This window comes from Colius striatus, chromosome 2, assembly GCF_028858725.1.
Source record: "Colius striatus isolate bColStr4 chromosome 2, bColStr4.1.hap1, whole genome shotgun sequence".
In the NCBI taxonomy this organism is placed as follows: domain Eukaryota; kingdom Metazoa; phylum Chordata; class Aves; order Coliiformes; family Coliidae; genus Colius; species Colius striatus.
In genome coordinates, this window is record NC_084760.1 from 108,765,717 (window position 1) to 108,779,835 (window position 14,119).

The 14,119-nt window shown below is 40.7% G+C and overlaps 1 protein-coding gene across 3 annotated transcripts in view; it reads left to right on the plus strand.

Annotated features, from left to right (window-relative positions):
- The window catches only part of ARID1B (AT-rich interaction domain 1B), a 333,941-nt gene that overhangs the window by 236,473 nt on the left and 83,349 nt on the right, over positions 1-14,119 (plus strand). For all 3 annotated transcript variants that reach the window (XM_061989024.1, XM_061989022.1, XM_061989023.1), the window contains exon 7: positions 12,939-13,028. In XM_061989024.1, the coding sequence (XP_061845008.1) occupies positions 12,939-13,028 (90 nt within the window). The remainder of the gene's footprint in view (positions 1-12,938; positions 13,029-14,119) is intronic.

The following is a 14,119-nucleotide window of genomic DNA, read 5'->3' on the forward strand; positions in this document are numbered from 1 at the left end:
CTGGAGGTCTTCCCCTCCACTGTGGATCAGCTAGCTGTCTTGAAATCCAGGACCCATCAGAAATCACGGAATTACAGCCAGCACTCCAGGGAAAAGGAGCAAGAGCGGAATGGGGTGCACAGAGAGCTGTAACAGGAAATCTTGCCTTGGTGTGCATGTTAGTCAATGCATAGATAGACTAGAGTGACTAAAATACTGAGAGAAGAAGAAAATGACCAGTAGTCTGTCATAGTTTCAAACAACATTTTAATGCAAAAATCTGAATAGGAGTCATGCTTTCTTTCGTAAAAGGAGAAGCCTGAGAGTTGAACCGTTTCTAGAACTGGCTGCAGTTAGAGAAGCTGATCAGACAGGTCTGGTTTTAAGTATTTGGAAGAATCTTTTGCTTGAGTATGAGCTATTCCATGTGCTTACTTCATTGACCACCAGCACTGGTATCCTATATGGCACGGACTCTTTTCAAACGTTATTAGAGATTGAAAAGACAACTGTATGACAGTGACTTTGTAATACTATATCTTTTGTTGAATTTTTACAGATACCCAAAAATATAGCAAAACGAGAATGTGGATTAAGTCTTTGTAAAATTGATATGATCCCCCTGTCTAGAAAGATTATTTTAACACATCTATCAATATTTCCCTGTTGGCTTCTCCGGAGGCAAAAACCTTGCAACAGCTTGTTGCAAGGAAGATGCATGCTGTTCGTTGGCATCCAGACCAGAAAACAACAAAACACAAAATGCCATTGACGTAGCTATGTTCTTAATCACTGCTAGAGCACAAAGCATCTATTCAGCAGTTTTGCAAATCTAGAATGCGTATAAGTGAAATACATGAATGTTTCACATAACAGTAGTTTAAAACTCTGTCTTTTGAAGGGTTTGAAAGTTTAGAGTTTTTCTGTCTTTTGACAAAAAGAAAAATGAGCAAATTGTAAGGTGCTCTAGCTCGAGGCATCGCTTCTAGCATATGGAGCATCTAACCTGTGATACCTATTAGAATTCAGCCCAGGTCACAAGTGATGAATAATCTGTTGTCTCAAGGCTTTGTGAAAAAATTGAATAGTCTCACTATACTTTCTTGAGGAGAGCCCGTGCTACAAAAGGCACTCTGAAAACTGCTATCATACTTGCAATCCAGCCAGAGAGATCAGGAAGGTGTCCTTCTCTGCAGAGGTGGTCTTGCCAGAACAGGTGCAGGAGATGAAATGAGACAGAGACACGCTGTTCGAGTTTCCTCCTGTTAGCTTTTCCTGACAACAGAGGGTTTCATATTCCAGTACCATCAACCTGCTGTTTTTCATCAGCTCTACTAAGTTAAGCGTCGAATAGAAGAACAGTAAATCACCAAAACCAGCATGCCTTGAGTGGTTATTTTTTAGGGATAGTTTTTGTGTTTTAAGTTGCTTAATATCTGTTTCATCAACATTATAATTCAGCCACACATTTCCATTTCAGTGTTTAATTGCTGTGTAAGCCAGTGATGAGCATTTCTACCTCACGGACTGAGTGACTTCACAGGGTCCAGGGAGCTCGGTGCTCAAGTTCGCTCAGCACCCTACAAAGGCTCCACATAAACCTCGCCCAGACAGCCAGATGGGTAGCACTCACATCCCCATAGCTGTGCTCTGTCCCACGCCAGATTTGTCCTCTTTGTTGACTCCTGACAGGCCTGTTTTCACCATCCTGGCAAATGCGGAACAGGCAGCGCAGCAGGACATCTGCTGCTGTGCACGTGTGGCAGCACGCGTACCACGAGCCACTTCTTGTAGCTCTGGGAGTCATTGGTAGCCCCGTGCTGCTACAGATCCACCTAGAGTATGACGACTCTTGAAATCCAATTAAAATCTTTGCATAATTATGCGTGTGCTCTCGTTCATGTAACAAAATTCAAATATACTTAACTGCAGCCACCAAGATCTGACAAGGTATGGTTGTTGTTAATTTTAGATATATCTTTTAAAGCCATTGGTGGGACAATTATCATTTACATTTAATCATTAACATGCATTTCTTTCTAATTTTTTTTTTTGCTTAACCCACTTATGTTTTTGTCACAAAATGTAATAGAATGTATATTTGGGTTTGAACATTTGAGTGTTTTATTCCATCATGGTTTGGCTATGCTTGGCTATGGTTGGCCTTCTTTCCTTCTTTACGTTGTCAAGTAGGTCACCAATTTGCATACTATACATTAAAAGATTGTCTTTCAGTCCCTCATCCTTTGCAATACTAAGCAGTGGCTGATGAGCAAATAGGTAAAATGTCTCACTTTCCCATTAATATGTTTTTGCTGTTGACAGATGGTTGTTGTACCTAGTTAAAATAGAGCATAGATGTTGTAAGAGGTTTGTTTTCTGCAATAGGATAGACTGTTGCAGTTTCCAATTTTTCAGTGCTCTGTGTATCACTGCCATTAGAGATATTTAAAGCAGCCTTCATGCTTCATAGTTAGTGTCAGACTTGACTAGACGGATACGTGGTGTGTCCCTCCTTAGAAGAAGGAACCTGAACAATTGTGAGTACAACTTGAATTGATTCTTGACCAGAGAGAAAACAGCCATTTAGCCTCAAAACAAGAACGTTCTTACTACTTCCAGAGAACTTTTTTTTTTTTTTTAAATTAATGAAAAGCAAGTTATTCTTTCTCTTCCTTAGGCACAAAGTCCATGCAGGTACAGCTGTGTCTTGAAACATTCAAAGTGCCCTTTGACAGCATCACTGTATAGGTAGATGTGAGTTGCCAAGTGGATTTTTAGAAAACAAACACAAAAGAAAAACTCACTCCATCAGCAAGCTTTTCTGTTTGTTCCACATCTCCTGATAACAGTGGACTGAATTATTGTGATGTGTTGATTGATTACAGCCGTTAAGTTTCTTAGTAATCAGTTTCATCACTTATTCTCAATTCACGCTTGCACCTTTGATTTCTCTTCCACAACAGGGTGATGTGGGTTGTCGTTGACTAATGAAGAACAGAATTGTTTTCGGCATGAGACAAACGGAATGCCGACACCAATCCCAAAATGCATTAATCTTTAATAATCCACATCTGCATGTTTATAAATGATATAACCAGGGGTTGCTAATGTTGATACTCCCCCTTCCAAACAGAAGCTGACATAGAAGTTGGCGTTTGCAAACTGCGTGAGCGGCACGTGGCCGCGTGTGGTGTGTGTGACCTTGTGGAGGGAGCTCGCCTGATGAAAGTTCTCAGTTGATTAAAAATACATGAAGAATTATTTTGCTTCTGCACCAGTCTTTGGAGCTTATCGTTGTCAGGCAAGATGAAATATGGCATGATAGATCTTGTCTTCAGGAAGATCAGTCCCACCAGATGGTTTTTGGAAGCCTCAAGGTGTTTTTATCCTTTATGCATTCAACTTGCCCTTTTCTCCCTCGTCTCTTAGAACCCCTGAGACCAGGACTGTGTAACATGCAGTACAATGCAAAAAGAAAATCTAGATTATCTAAGAGTTAGTTCCTTTTGAGGATAGTATTAGTGACAGCATATACATTTGGCTACTAAAACACCTGTTGATCACGGACAGTGAACTAGTATGAGAAGCAGCAGGCAAAGCTAGCAAAATAGTTAATTGTCACGTAACAGTGCTGTTCCAATTTCCAGCTGCTAGCCTAAACTTGAGAGTTGGGAGGAGCAGGGACAAGTGAAACTCGGTCACTGCTGGTTGCTTGAGTTAATCCCACCTGACAGTGAATATTTATTCTGAACAATTCTTACTTGTAGCTGGATAAAGGAAAGAGAAGCGTGGATGACAAACAGCAATTTCAGTTCATGTTCAGCCTTTGTTTGGTATCTTGCATGTTTTCACACTGAAAATATTATAAATAAAAATTGATATAGGGTTTGTTTAGAATGTGGCAATGTTAAAATTAGGAGTTAAGGCTTTTATTAGGTATCTAATACTAGAAGTTTATATCTGCTACTTTTGTTGTGCTTCTCAGGCTCAGTAGACACAATGAGAAACAGCTTAGACAGAAACTTTCCTCTTAGTTATAAATACAGTCTAGAGAATGAGCATTTGTAATGAAAAATGCTTCCTTATGGAACTTGGATTAACTCCTTAAACTAAATTCTGAAGTTTTAAGTTCCAGGTGTGTGGAAGGGTAGGTAGGAAGTGAAACAAGTGTAAGGAAGAAATACTATTCCCTCTTTTGTTAGAAGCTTTTAGATTTTTGACACTTGCATCAATTGCAGTTTTATATTCCGCTTAATTAACATTTTCTAAAGAAATTGAGAATGTTTTTCCTCTAGATGAAGCATGTGCTTTTTGCATTAACAAACTGGTAATGTTGTGTCCCAGGTAATAACAAATTACTAAATCCATGCAGCCCTTTGCAGTCTTCTACTTCAGCTTAAGTGCAAGCAAAACTGTCATTTTTATGAAAGGCATCTGGGAAGGAATAACCCCATACACCAGTACAGGCTGGGGATTGACCTGCTGGAGATCAGCTCTGCAGAGAGAGATGTGGGAGTCCTGATTGATAATAAGCTAAATATGAGCCAGCAATGTGCCCTTGTGGCCAAGAAGGCCAATGGAAGCCTGGGATGCATCAAGAAGAGTGTGGCCAGCAAGTTGAGGGAGGTTCTTCTCCCTCTCTACTCTGCCCTGGTGAGGCCTCATCTGGAGTCCTGTGTTCAGTTCTGGTCTCCCGAGCTCAAGAGGGACAGAGAACTTCTGGAGAGAGTCCAGTGCAGGGCCACCAAGATGATCAGGGGACTGGAACATCTTTCATACAAGAAAAGACTGTGGTAACTGGGTCTGTTTAGTCTAGAGAAGAGAAGACTGAGGGGGGATCTTATTGGTGTCTAGCAACTGGACAAGGGGTAATGGGATGAAGCTGGAACACAAAAAGTTCCATTTATGTATAAGAAAAAGCTATTTCACTGTGAGGTGAGGGAGCCCTGGCACAGGCTGACCAGGGAGGGTGTGGAGTCTCCTTCCTTAGAGGTCTTCAAGACCTGCCTGGACACGTTCCTATGCGACCTGATGTAGGTGACCCTGCTTCTGCAGGGGAGTTGGACTAGATGATCTCTAAGGATCCCTTCCAACCCTACCATTCTATAATTCTGTGACAAAGTAAAAAAATACTGCATGATTACAGGGTTGGGAACATCTAAAGAATATAGCCACTTTTTTTTAAACAGGTTGCACAAAATTAAGAAAATACAATTTATGAAATGACTGAAATCTACAAGTCAGAGGCCTCGTAGAGCTGCGAGAGAAAGCGCTGGCCACAGCGTATCTCAACCCCTCTCATCCCAGTTCACGCCATCACTTTGGTGGGACGCAGTGACACAGAGTGCAAAACATGTGGAGGGGCAGTTAAATGAGACTTCAGGGGGAAAAAAAACCCCTATAAAATGAAGTCAGCGACTGAGCTTTGAAGAAGTCTGTCTAGTGCAGAGCAGCAAGTGAATGGGGAAGAAAGGAGCAAGCGCCTCATCTAATCTTTCTCCTGGGGACCCAGGTGGACAAATTGGCAACCCTGTTCACAGCCCTCCCCCTCCCTCTCCTTTGTAGCGTAAGAACTGCTAATCGGATCCATGCTGCTGCAACTGTGGTTAGTTATTAACAGAATAAAAGCAGATTTCTTCAAAAGAACGGGTTGGGGAAAACGGCTATACAAAATTGCAAGGTTGTTAGAATCTTACATGCACAGCAGTTGGTTTTTCCCTATTCTGAATTAGGTGATGAATATGGCCTTTCATCTGTCACTGTGCCCGTTTCTTCATAAGGCAGCCAAACATTAAGCTTCTCAAACAAAAAACCCCAAATGTTTGAAAGAGGAAAAATATTGGGGAGTAGGAAGAATAGGAAAACGAGAAGGAGAAATCAGGTTTTGTTTTTGTTAATTTGGCCTGGTGAGAGAAATACGAGCTTGCCTGCTGTATTCAGTTCCTGCATGCCAGCCACTGTGAGCCACCATTTCTGAATACAGGGATTAGAAAAGATTTAACTGGTTGCTATCCTGGGCTGCGCCATTCTGGATCAGTCTCCAGCAGAAATAACCCAGGCTGGGAACTCTCCCGAGCTCAATGGAAATAATGCATTAAATGAATGTGGACTTAGAGGTGAAAGCAGAAAGAATTTGAGCCCCCTAAAATGAAACTTCTCATAACCATAAAGTTACATTACACCGCTGGGGTGGGTGTTATTGGGGATGGAGAAACACCAATCCATAGATTTAGACCAAGTTATATCTTCGCTTACATAAATAAACAAATGATGCATCCTTAATTTTGAGGAGCTCTAGTGCCTTTCTGGTTTGCAGCGTGATTTTGAAATTTGTTGGAGAGAAACGGTCCTCAGACAGACAGGTGCTTGCTGTGGCACACTGGAAATCCATTCGTTACTTGGGTGAGTTGCAGCCTTTTGAAAATTTCTATTGACAGATTGCTTTGGGCTTGTTGCCAAAATCTCAGGGAAATAGGGTGCTTTGGTGCTTCATTTTGGTGCAAAGGCAGAAGTGGCTTCTGAGTGACTGCTGCTACTTTGCCTTCCACTCCTGAGGAAAGTAAGCTTTGGACTAGGAGGGCAATATATTTGCTGTCTTACCACTCAGCCTATTGTCAGTGTAGGCAATACAAAGAATTATTTCACTTCATACTCCTCAGTATTTCTTAGAAGTGTTCATAACTTACTCAGAGGTTACACAACCTGGGAATACAGCTTGGATGTCTCGTTTGGCAGACTGCAGTTTCAGCTACTGAATCCTTTTTTTTTAAAAAGTCCATAATACAATGAATTATTCTGCAATGAGGGTGACATTTGGATGGTGTTCCACAAGTAATACCGTGGGACTACATGCTGAATAATGAGGATGAAACAAAATACTGAATAGCTACCTCATCCTGTCAGTGTCAACTTTGCTTTCATTTAAATGTTATATCATGTCAAACAAGTAGCTTCTGGTCATGAAATGAAGACATTTATGCTATTGCATGTGAGCAGAAAAAAAGTCAGAGCTATGGTTCTGCAGGCCGTCTTGGCTCAGTTTTGCATTTTTTAGTGGAGATTTGAGAGCAATTTACCACTTAGGTTACAGTGACATCTCTGGAACTTGATCACAAACCAGTCCTTTATGTGGTAACTTGAATATGAAAAAGAAGATGAACTATTAACTTTCAAAAATTAGTAGTCTGAGAATTACATACTTTCATGAGAAGAGCAGTGATTCTTTACCTTTTGTTGATTTTATGTGGACTGCAAGTGATATTCCTGTATGTTAGTTAATCTTGTGTCTTTGGAGCATGATACATTTGTTTTAAGAGGTAATATTGAAAATCAGGGCTAGGCCTGGCAACGGTCTCGATAATTTTTTGTAACATGGAACATCCATAAATCTGATTTAAGTTGATCATTTTGATGTTTACAGACATTTTGCATTGCTGCAGCAGAACAGATCAACTGCTTACAAACTCGCCTTCAGCAAGAAAAACAGCCAGCCACCAAAAGCATCTCAAGGCAGCAGGGTTCTGGGTTTACTCCTGAGCTCCTGGGTCAGAGAGGTGGAAACCATCTCAAGGAGCAGGCATCAGCGGATTATCAGTGTTGCCGTTGCCAGCAAGGGCTTATGAGCTGCAGCGTAGTGCTGAGCAGAGCCAAAAGGCTCGGTTTGAGCACGCTTGACTTTGCATATCACCCCCAGAGAGGTTCAACGAGGCCACGGCTGCTGTATCTGAAAGGGGTCCTCATATTGCTGGACTTTTAAAGCATCCGTGCTCAGGTTGCTGTATAGATACCAGGAAGGTTTTAATAATTTGTGCATCTTAATTTGGGGGCATACAGAGCCAACCCTTGCTTTTTACTCATATGAATAAGTAATTTTTAAAATACTGTTAATACAACAGGATGCTTAGCTAAAATGCACAAGTTAAGGAAGAGAATGATCTTCATGTAAGATGAAAGAGATAGCACAAACCACAAGACTGGTTTCCCTTTATGCTACCCATAGAAAAAATTCTTTCCTTTGAGGTCATTTGCATCTCACTTCCAATTTCCTGAAAAGCTCATTTAAAACAATCCCGTGTAGGAGCCCATTTATGATCTTTCATTTCAGATGTAGGGATCCAAGATCCAGAATGTCCCTTCTGGTCTGTGAGCTTTTACTGTCACATCAACTGTATGATATGATCCCATTATTTTATCAGATTTCATCTTAATTACAGGGTTTCCTGGACCTCATTATTCCCAAAGGGAAGTTGTTTCAAATTCCAGTAAGGGTTTATCATCTTAAACATCATGTCTTTTTCCTTTCTGATACTTAGCTGCAAATATGTTTTTTTAAAAAAGAAGTCACAAAATCACAGCCTCACTTTTCGCCACACAGAGTAATACTTTTTCAGCTGCCGGTCACATCATGCCAGCATCTGTTCATGTTTCCCATTCCAGTTAGCATTAGACTTTCTGGTTTTGACTGTGTGAAGGCACACTAGTGACAAGTCAGCAATGGTGTTCTGTTTCCTTACCTGGAAACAGCTCTCCTAATAGTAAATTTGTTTGATTCAAGTTGACATCAGATGGTTAGTCATAACCATTGGTAGGTCAACAAATACTGTCAGATTATCCTTTCTATTCTTCTCCCATTTCTAACTGATAACCCTACAGCTTTTCAGTTAGAAAAGGGCTATTTTTGGTCTGTGAATATGAATGTTTGCATTTTTATTGCTCTAGCCCAAAAGGGTGGCGTCTTGGTATTTTATTTCTGTATTCTTCTGTATTTACTAAGATTCCCTACTTTGTAATCAACTTGTGTCATTAATCTAGTCATAGCTTTTATTCCTAAATTAGATTGAGACTTGTCCCAAAGACAAAGATCTTTTAACTTCTGCCTTTCCTCCTGCCTAATGTTCCCCTTTCAACACAAGCTGTGATCAGTCCTCCAGCCTCCTGTTTCCCAGTTCCTCACAGGTCTTAAAATTCCTGTCCCGATATCCATCCTTCCCTCCTTAAATAGGAATTTCCCAAGGGAAACCTGTTATCACTGTAGTGCTTTCTTGATTCAATTGTTTGGGCACAATTCTGTGAAGCGTTGTGCAACTGGTACAGGGTACCACTGCTGAGCATCCTCCAGTGTCATTACAGTGATGGGAGCAGTGATCTCTCAGCGTGTTTCAAAATGTTACTGGTTTGGGCTGTAATTCATTGTAAGGACCCCTCCTCAGCAGAATGTCAAAGGTCTGCTCTTTCTTGCTATGTTGACTCTAAGGAATTTACTTTTACACTTTTAACTGCAGACTTTTTGGCTGTAGTCATAATGCAGTCACCATTTAGTACTTTTCTCAATCCGTCTTTTCCAAAGGTCTGATGCAGTTTCTCCTGACTGTTTCAAGCAAAGATTTACAGATGTTTAAAAGCATTTGTAACACAGTTTTCAAAATAGAAAAGCAGCTTACAGCTCTGCTATGAAGCATTTTTAAAATGTTCTCACCTCTTCAAATGGCTTCATTTTTTTTAAGAAAAAAACCATAGGCACGATATTTGGTTGGCTGCTGGACTTGGTAGTTTTAACAACTAATGCTACAAAATAGTGATATAGTTTTGACTACCGCTTTGCTCCTTTGTTAAATCAAAGTGAAAGAACTGATGTAGCAGCATCTGCCCTTTTAACATGCATTGTTGTATTTGATGTGATTTTATATAACAAAAATATTGTGAAACATCCATCCTATTTGCTTTGCATAAGTTTTGGCAGGTGGAGTGTCTCACCAATGTGGCAACAATACTGTACAAAACATGGGAAAAGGTCATCCATATTTAAGCTTCCATCTGTGTATCGAGTTAAAAGAGGCAATAGTCTGTGAAAAATATTGTCAGGATTTTTTTCCTCTTAAATAGATGTAGAATATTTTTTTCTTTTGTAGACATTTTTCCTTTCCCAATAAAATAGTAAAGTCTGTTCATGTATTATATAAAGTGTCTTCCAGGAATCCCAGCTACAGTGCTAGTTGAAAGAGAGAAGGATAATATCATTTAAAGGAAAGAAATGGAAAATCTTTAAGGTCATTTCTTTTCATGACAAAGAAACTTAAAAAGCATGGCAGGCAGGATCTTCAAAGGTTTTTAAAAGTCCTGCCATCAGCTCCCAATCAATAGGAGTTAGATATCCAAATTAAGAGTTTGGTTCAAGTCTTCAAAGGTATTTGAGTACTTAACCTCCTTTCACCTTTCAGATCATTTCTAAGGATAAAATGGCAGCTGGACTGAAAACATATAGCTGTTAGAATGTGTGTAGAGTTGGTCTTGTTTACAAAATCACTTTGTGGAACAAAATTTTTCCTTTCAAGTTTTTAGTACAGAAAAAAAGCAGAAGTAAACTGATCATTTCAGTCAATCTGCAAAACGCCTGAGTCTGTGTTCCCTAAGGATGCAGATGAAAATGTTTTCTCTGTAGCATGTGATACAGGTGGTGTTCTAGGCTTTGACTTCCCTGATCCGTGCTTGCACGTCTGGTTGTGCAGGATCAGGCTTCCATCAAGTAACTGAAGTTATTATCAAGGTAAAAAATTAAAGATACCATATAAATGTATTGAAGATATGTTGCCTAATATAGATCTTCCATGCACTGTTAATGTCTCTCAAAGTTTGCCAGGCCTCCACTTAAAGGGAGCTCCCACTGGGAGCTATGTGGTGCAGTCAAGACTACCCCTGCCTTTTTTTTTTTTTTTAAGTATTTGTAAAAATCTTAGATGGTTCAGATCTACTTGAAGTGTTCTGTGTGATAGCAGTGCCTCAGGCATACACAGTGGAAGTGGCAGTGCCCCATGTTAACATGGAATTGCTGTTTGTTTACAGTCTTGAGTAGCTGAATCCTTCCTGTCAAGCAGAAAGGATTCATTATAATGAAGGAACTTAAAGGCTCCACAGCCTGCTCTTCAGTGACATCAAAACACAAGTTGGAATATTATTGTCATATGCCTTAGAGTTCATGAATGGACTGTGGATCCCAAAGCCTCAGGCGCTGAGTGGCATGTTTGGTCTTTTGGAGGAGCAATTGTGCCTCTAGTCCAGCATTTGCATCTCTGAGACAGTTGTCACAGCTGCTCCCGGTAATGTTGACTGTCATGTTTTTTAGTGCAGATGCACCTCATCTGAATAGCTAGGCAGTGGTTACACTCCACATTTTATGGATTTTCTTTTTGTTCTTTATGAAGACCTGGGGCTATTTAGCCTGGAGGAGACCATATAAACACTTATAAATACCTAAAGGGCAAGTGTCAAGGAGGACAGTCTTTTTTTCTGTAGTACCTGGTCACTGAACAAGGGGTAATGGGCACAAACTGGAACACAGGGAGTTCCACTTGAACATGAGCAGAAACTTCATCCCTGTGAGGGTGAGGGAGCCCTAGCACAGGCTGCCCAGGGAAGTTGTGGAGTCTCCTCTGGAGATTTTCAAAGCACACCTGGATGTGCCTTCCTGTGTGACTTGATCTAGGTGGACCTGCTTGAGCAGGCAATTGGACTGGATGATCTCCAGAGGTCGCTTCCAACCCCAACCTTCTGTGGTTCTGTAGTCTGACTTTTCTTTGAGGCTGGGAGGTGGACAAAGCAGAGCAGACAGGTTTGCTTTCCCACATTTACATCCAGGTTGAGGCCCGTGGTGGCTCTAAAGAACAAGCAGCTCCTACAGCCCGGCTGCCAGCACCAGCCACAGGATTCTCACTTCTGCCACTGCGGAGGGGCGGCTGCTGAGCAGGGGGAAATGAGTCTCAGCAGGCACAAATCTATCGCCTGTGTTTTTATTCTTTCCATTTCTTTCAAACGGAAAACAATCTGAGAATTTTCTGAGGATGAGGGATATAAATCTGTCTGCTGCTATTTATATCATGCTCGTCACTACAGTGTCTAAATGCTTAAAGTATGTATTTGCTGCCTAACCTGAGGTGGTCTTCAAGCTGCTTAGGCTGTCAAGAGCAGGCATGTCTCAGACAAGCAGCAGAGAGGAGTCCCAGGGGACATCCAAGTCTCATTCTTACTTCTGCTCAGACTGGGGCAGGTTGGCTGCTAGGCATGGGGCCGCTGCGGTGGTGTGCAGTGGGAGGGTGGTAGTGTGGACCTCCCTGCTTGACATCGTTGTTTGACACCTGCTTTGCTATCCAGTAGTATTTAAAAGGGAACACCTCGTATCCTGAGCGTCATAGATAGACTGGAAGTGCTGCTCTTCTTTGAGTGGGTAGATATCCATAGCAGTGGATAAACAGTGGGGGTGTCTTTTGAATGAGGATGTGAAAATGGGTCTGTCTGTTCTGAATGGATATTTTAATAAGCAAATATCCCCCCTTTGCCTTTATTTGAATAATAAGATAACCTTTCTCTGTCTGATCTATTTCAAATGTGCTTCACTTTCACACGTGCACCTACGTATTTTTAATTCCCATATTTTACATGGGCATTCAAATAATATTAAAACCACTGATTCATTGAAATACTTTTTAAACTGTTGTTGTTAGTCATTTTTGTATTGACTGAATTTTTCATTGGTAATATTGTTGGCAGCAGTCCATGTCTGCCTGGCTGGAGGCCAGTTTAAGCTCGGCAGGATGAGCCCTATTGTTCAGCAGACTTGGATTTTGTTAAACTCTCTAGCAGAAATATGTGTCAGGAGATTTGCAGCTATAAATTGGATCATGTTCGGTGAGGTTGGGAACTCGCTCAATACGAAATTGAACATTTTGCCATGCCTGTTGCTAAATATGTTTATGCATGTTTTCTCCATGGGTTTAGAAAAAAAAAAGGGGAAGGGGGGAGAGAGAATAAACAAAAAATAGCTAGACCTGTTGATCTCTCTCTTTACCTTACACAGCTGCTACTTTCTTTGATGTTGAGTGGTTGAAAAATGCAGCAAGGCTTGGTTTTGTGCATTGCAATGTTAAAAGCAAGTCTGTTTTCCCTTTTTTCTCTATGTGTTACAGGCAGTCAGATGCCACCGCAGCCTCCTGGCAGCCAGTCAGAATCCAGCTCCCACCCTGCTTTGAGCCAGTCACCAATGCCACAGGACCGAGGTTTGTTAGGTGGTGGGGCTTTTTTAGTTGGTGCCAAATGCAGCCTTCATTTTAAGTCACACATTAGCAATACGAGATTTCCTGGTATTTCTTTTCTTTTCCCAGGGAAAATAATGACAGTCCTCATTGTAAAAGACTCGGGAGGTTTCCTTCTCTGGGGAAAGAGCAATTGAATAGCAGGTTTTACCAAAATATAATTGGAAACAAGACTTTCTCAAAATACAGTGAAAGCCCAGAGTGTAAAGGCAGTTTGCTGTAAATACTTGGGTCATGTCCTACAGAATTCAACTTTTCATTGTATATCTCAGAATGAAGATGTATGGAAAGAGTGCTAGCTCCAAGCACTGCAGTTTTTCTACTGCTCTTGAAATTCTCATCTCTGATGCCTTTGCATGAACAACATAGTTATTCCTCTAGCCAATTGTGGAATAAAAATATCTTTAAATATGAAGGGAAATCAACTATTTAGGTCAAATGGTTGAAAGATTTGGAAATCTTGCAAGGGAAAAAGCCTTCCAGGCAACAGCACTGTTCTAAAGGGTACTTCCTAACAAGTACTCAGAAAAAATAAACAGAGCTCTTTTTTTTTTTCTTAATGTTACCATTTATAAACTTTTAGCCCTTTCACCTCCTTCCTCCCTAGCTCATGAAAGATAATTGTCATAGCTTTGTTGTGGGGCCATACGTACACTCAACCACTGTAAACTGGGCGTCCTGTCCATGCAGTGCTTAATATGTGCCAGTGACAAGCTTGCGAAACAGACACATGATAACTGTTATAAACATGGAGTTATTTATGAAATGCCCCTCCTAAAATGTCTTGCTACCAGAAATATTCCAAGTAGCACCATATGGGGATACCATAAATACTAGAAGTTTTCTCACAGTGAAACAAGTTGAACTCACAGAATGACAAATTTCTGGGATGGCATCCAGGAGGACTCACAAAGGAGAGGAGAGAGTCTTAATTTTTGTTATTTTTCTGTATTTCATATCCCTTCCTCCAGGAATGCTGATTAATGAGAACATGAAAAACAGAATTCCACACTCAAGTCGTTTGTTTTGTTTCCTTTTCAGTCATTCTTTATGCA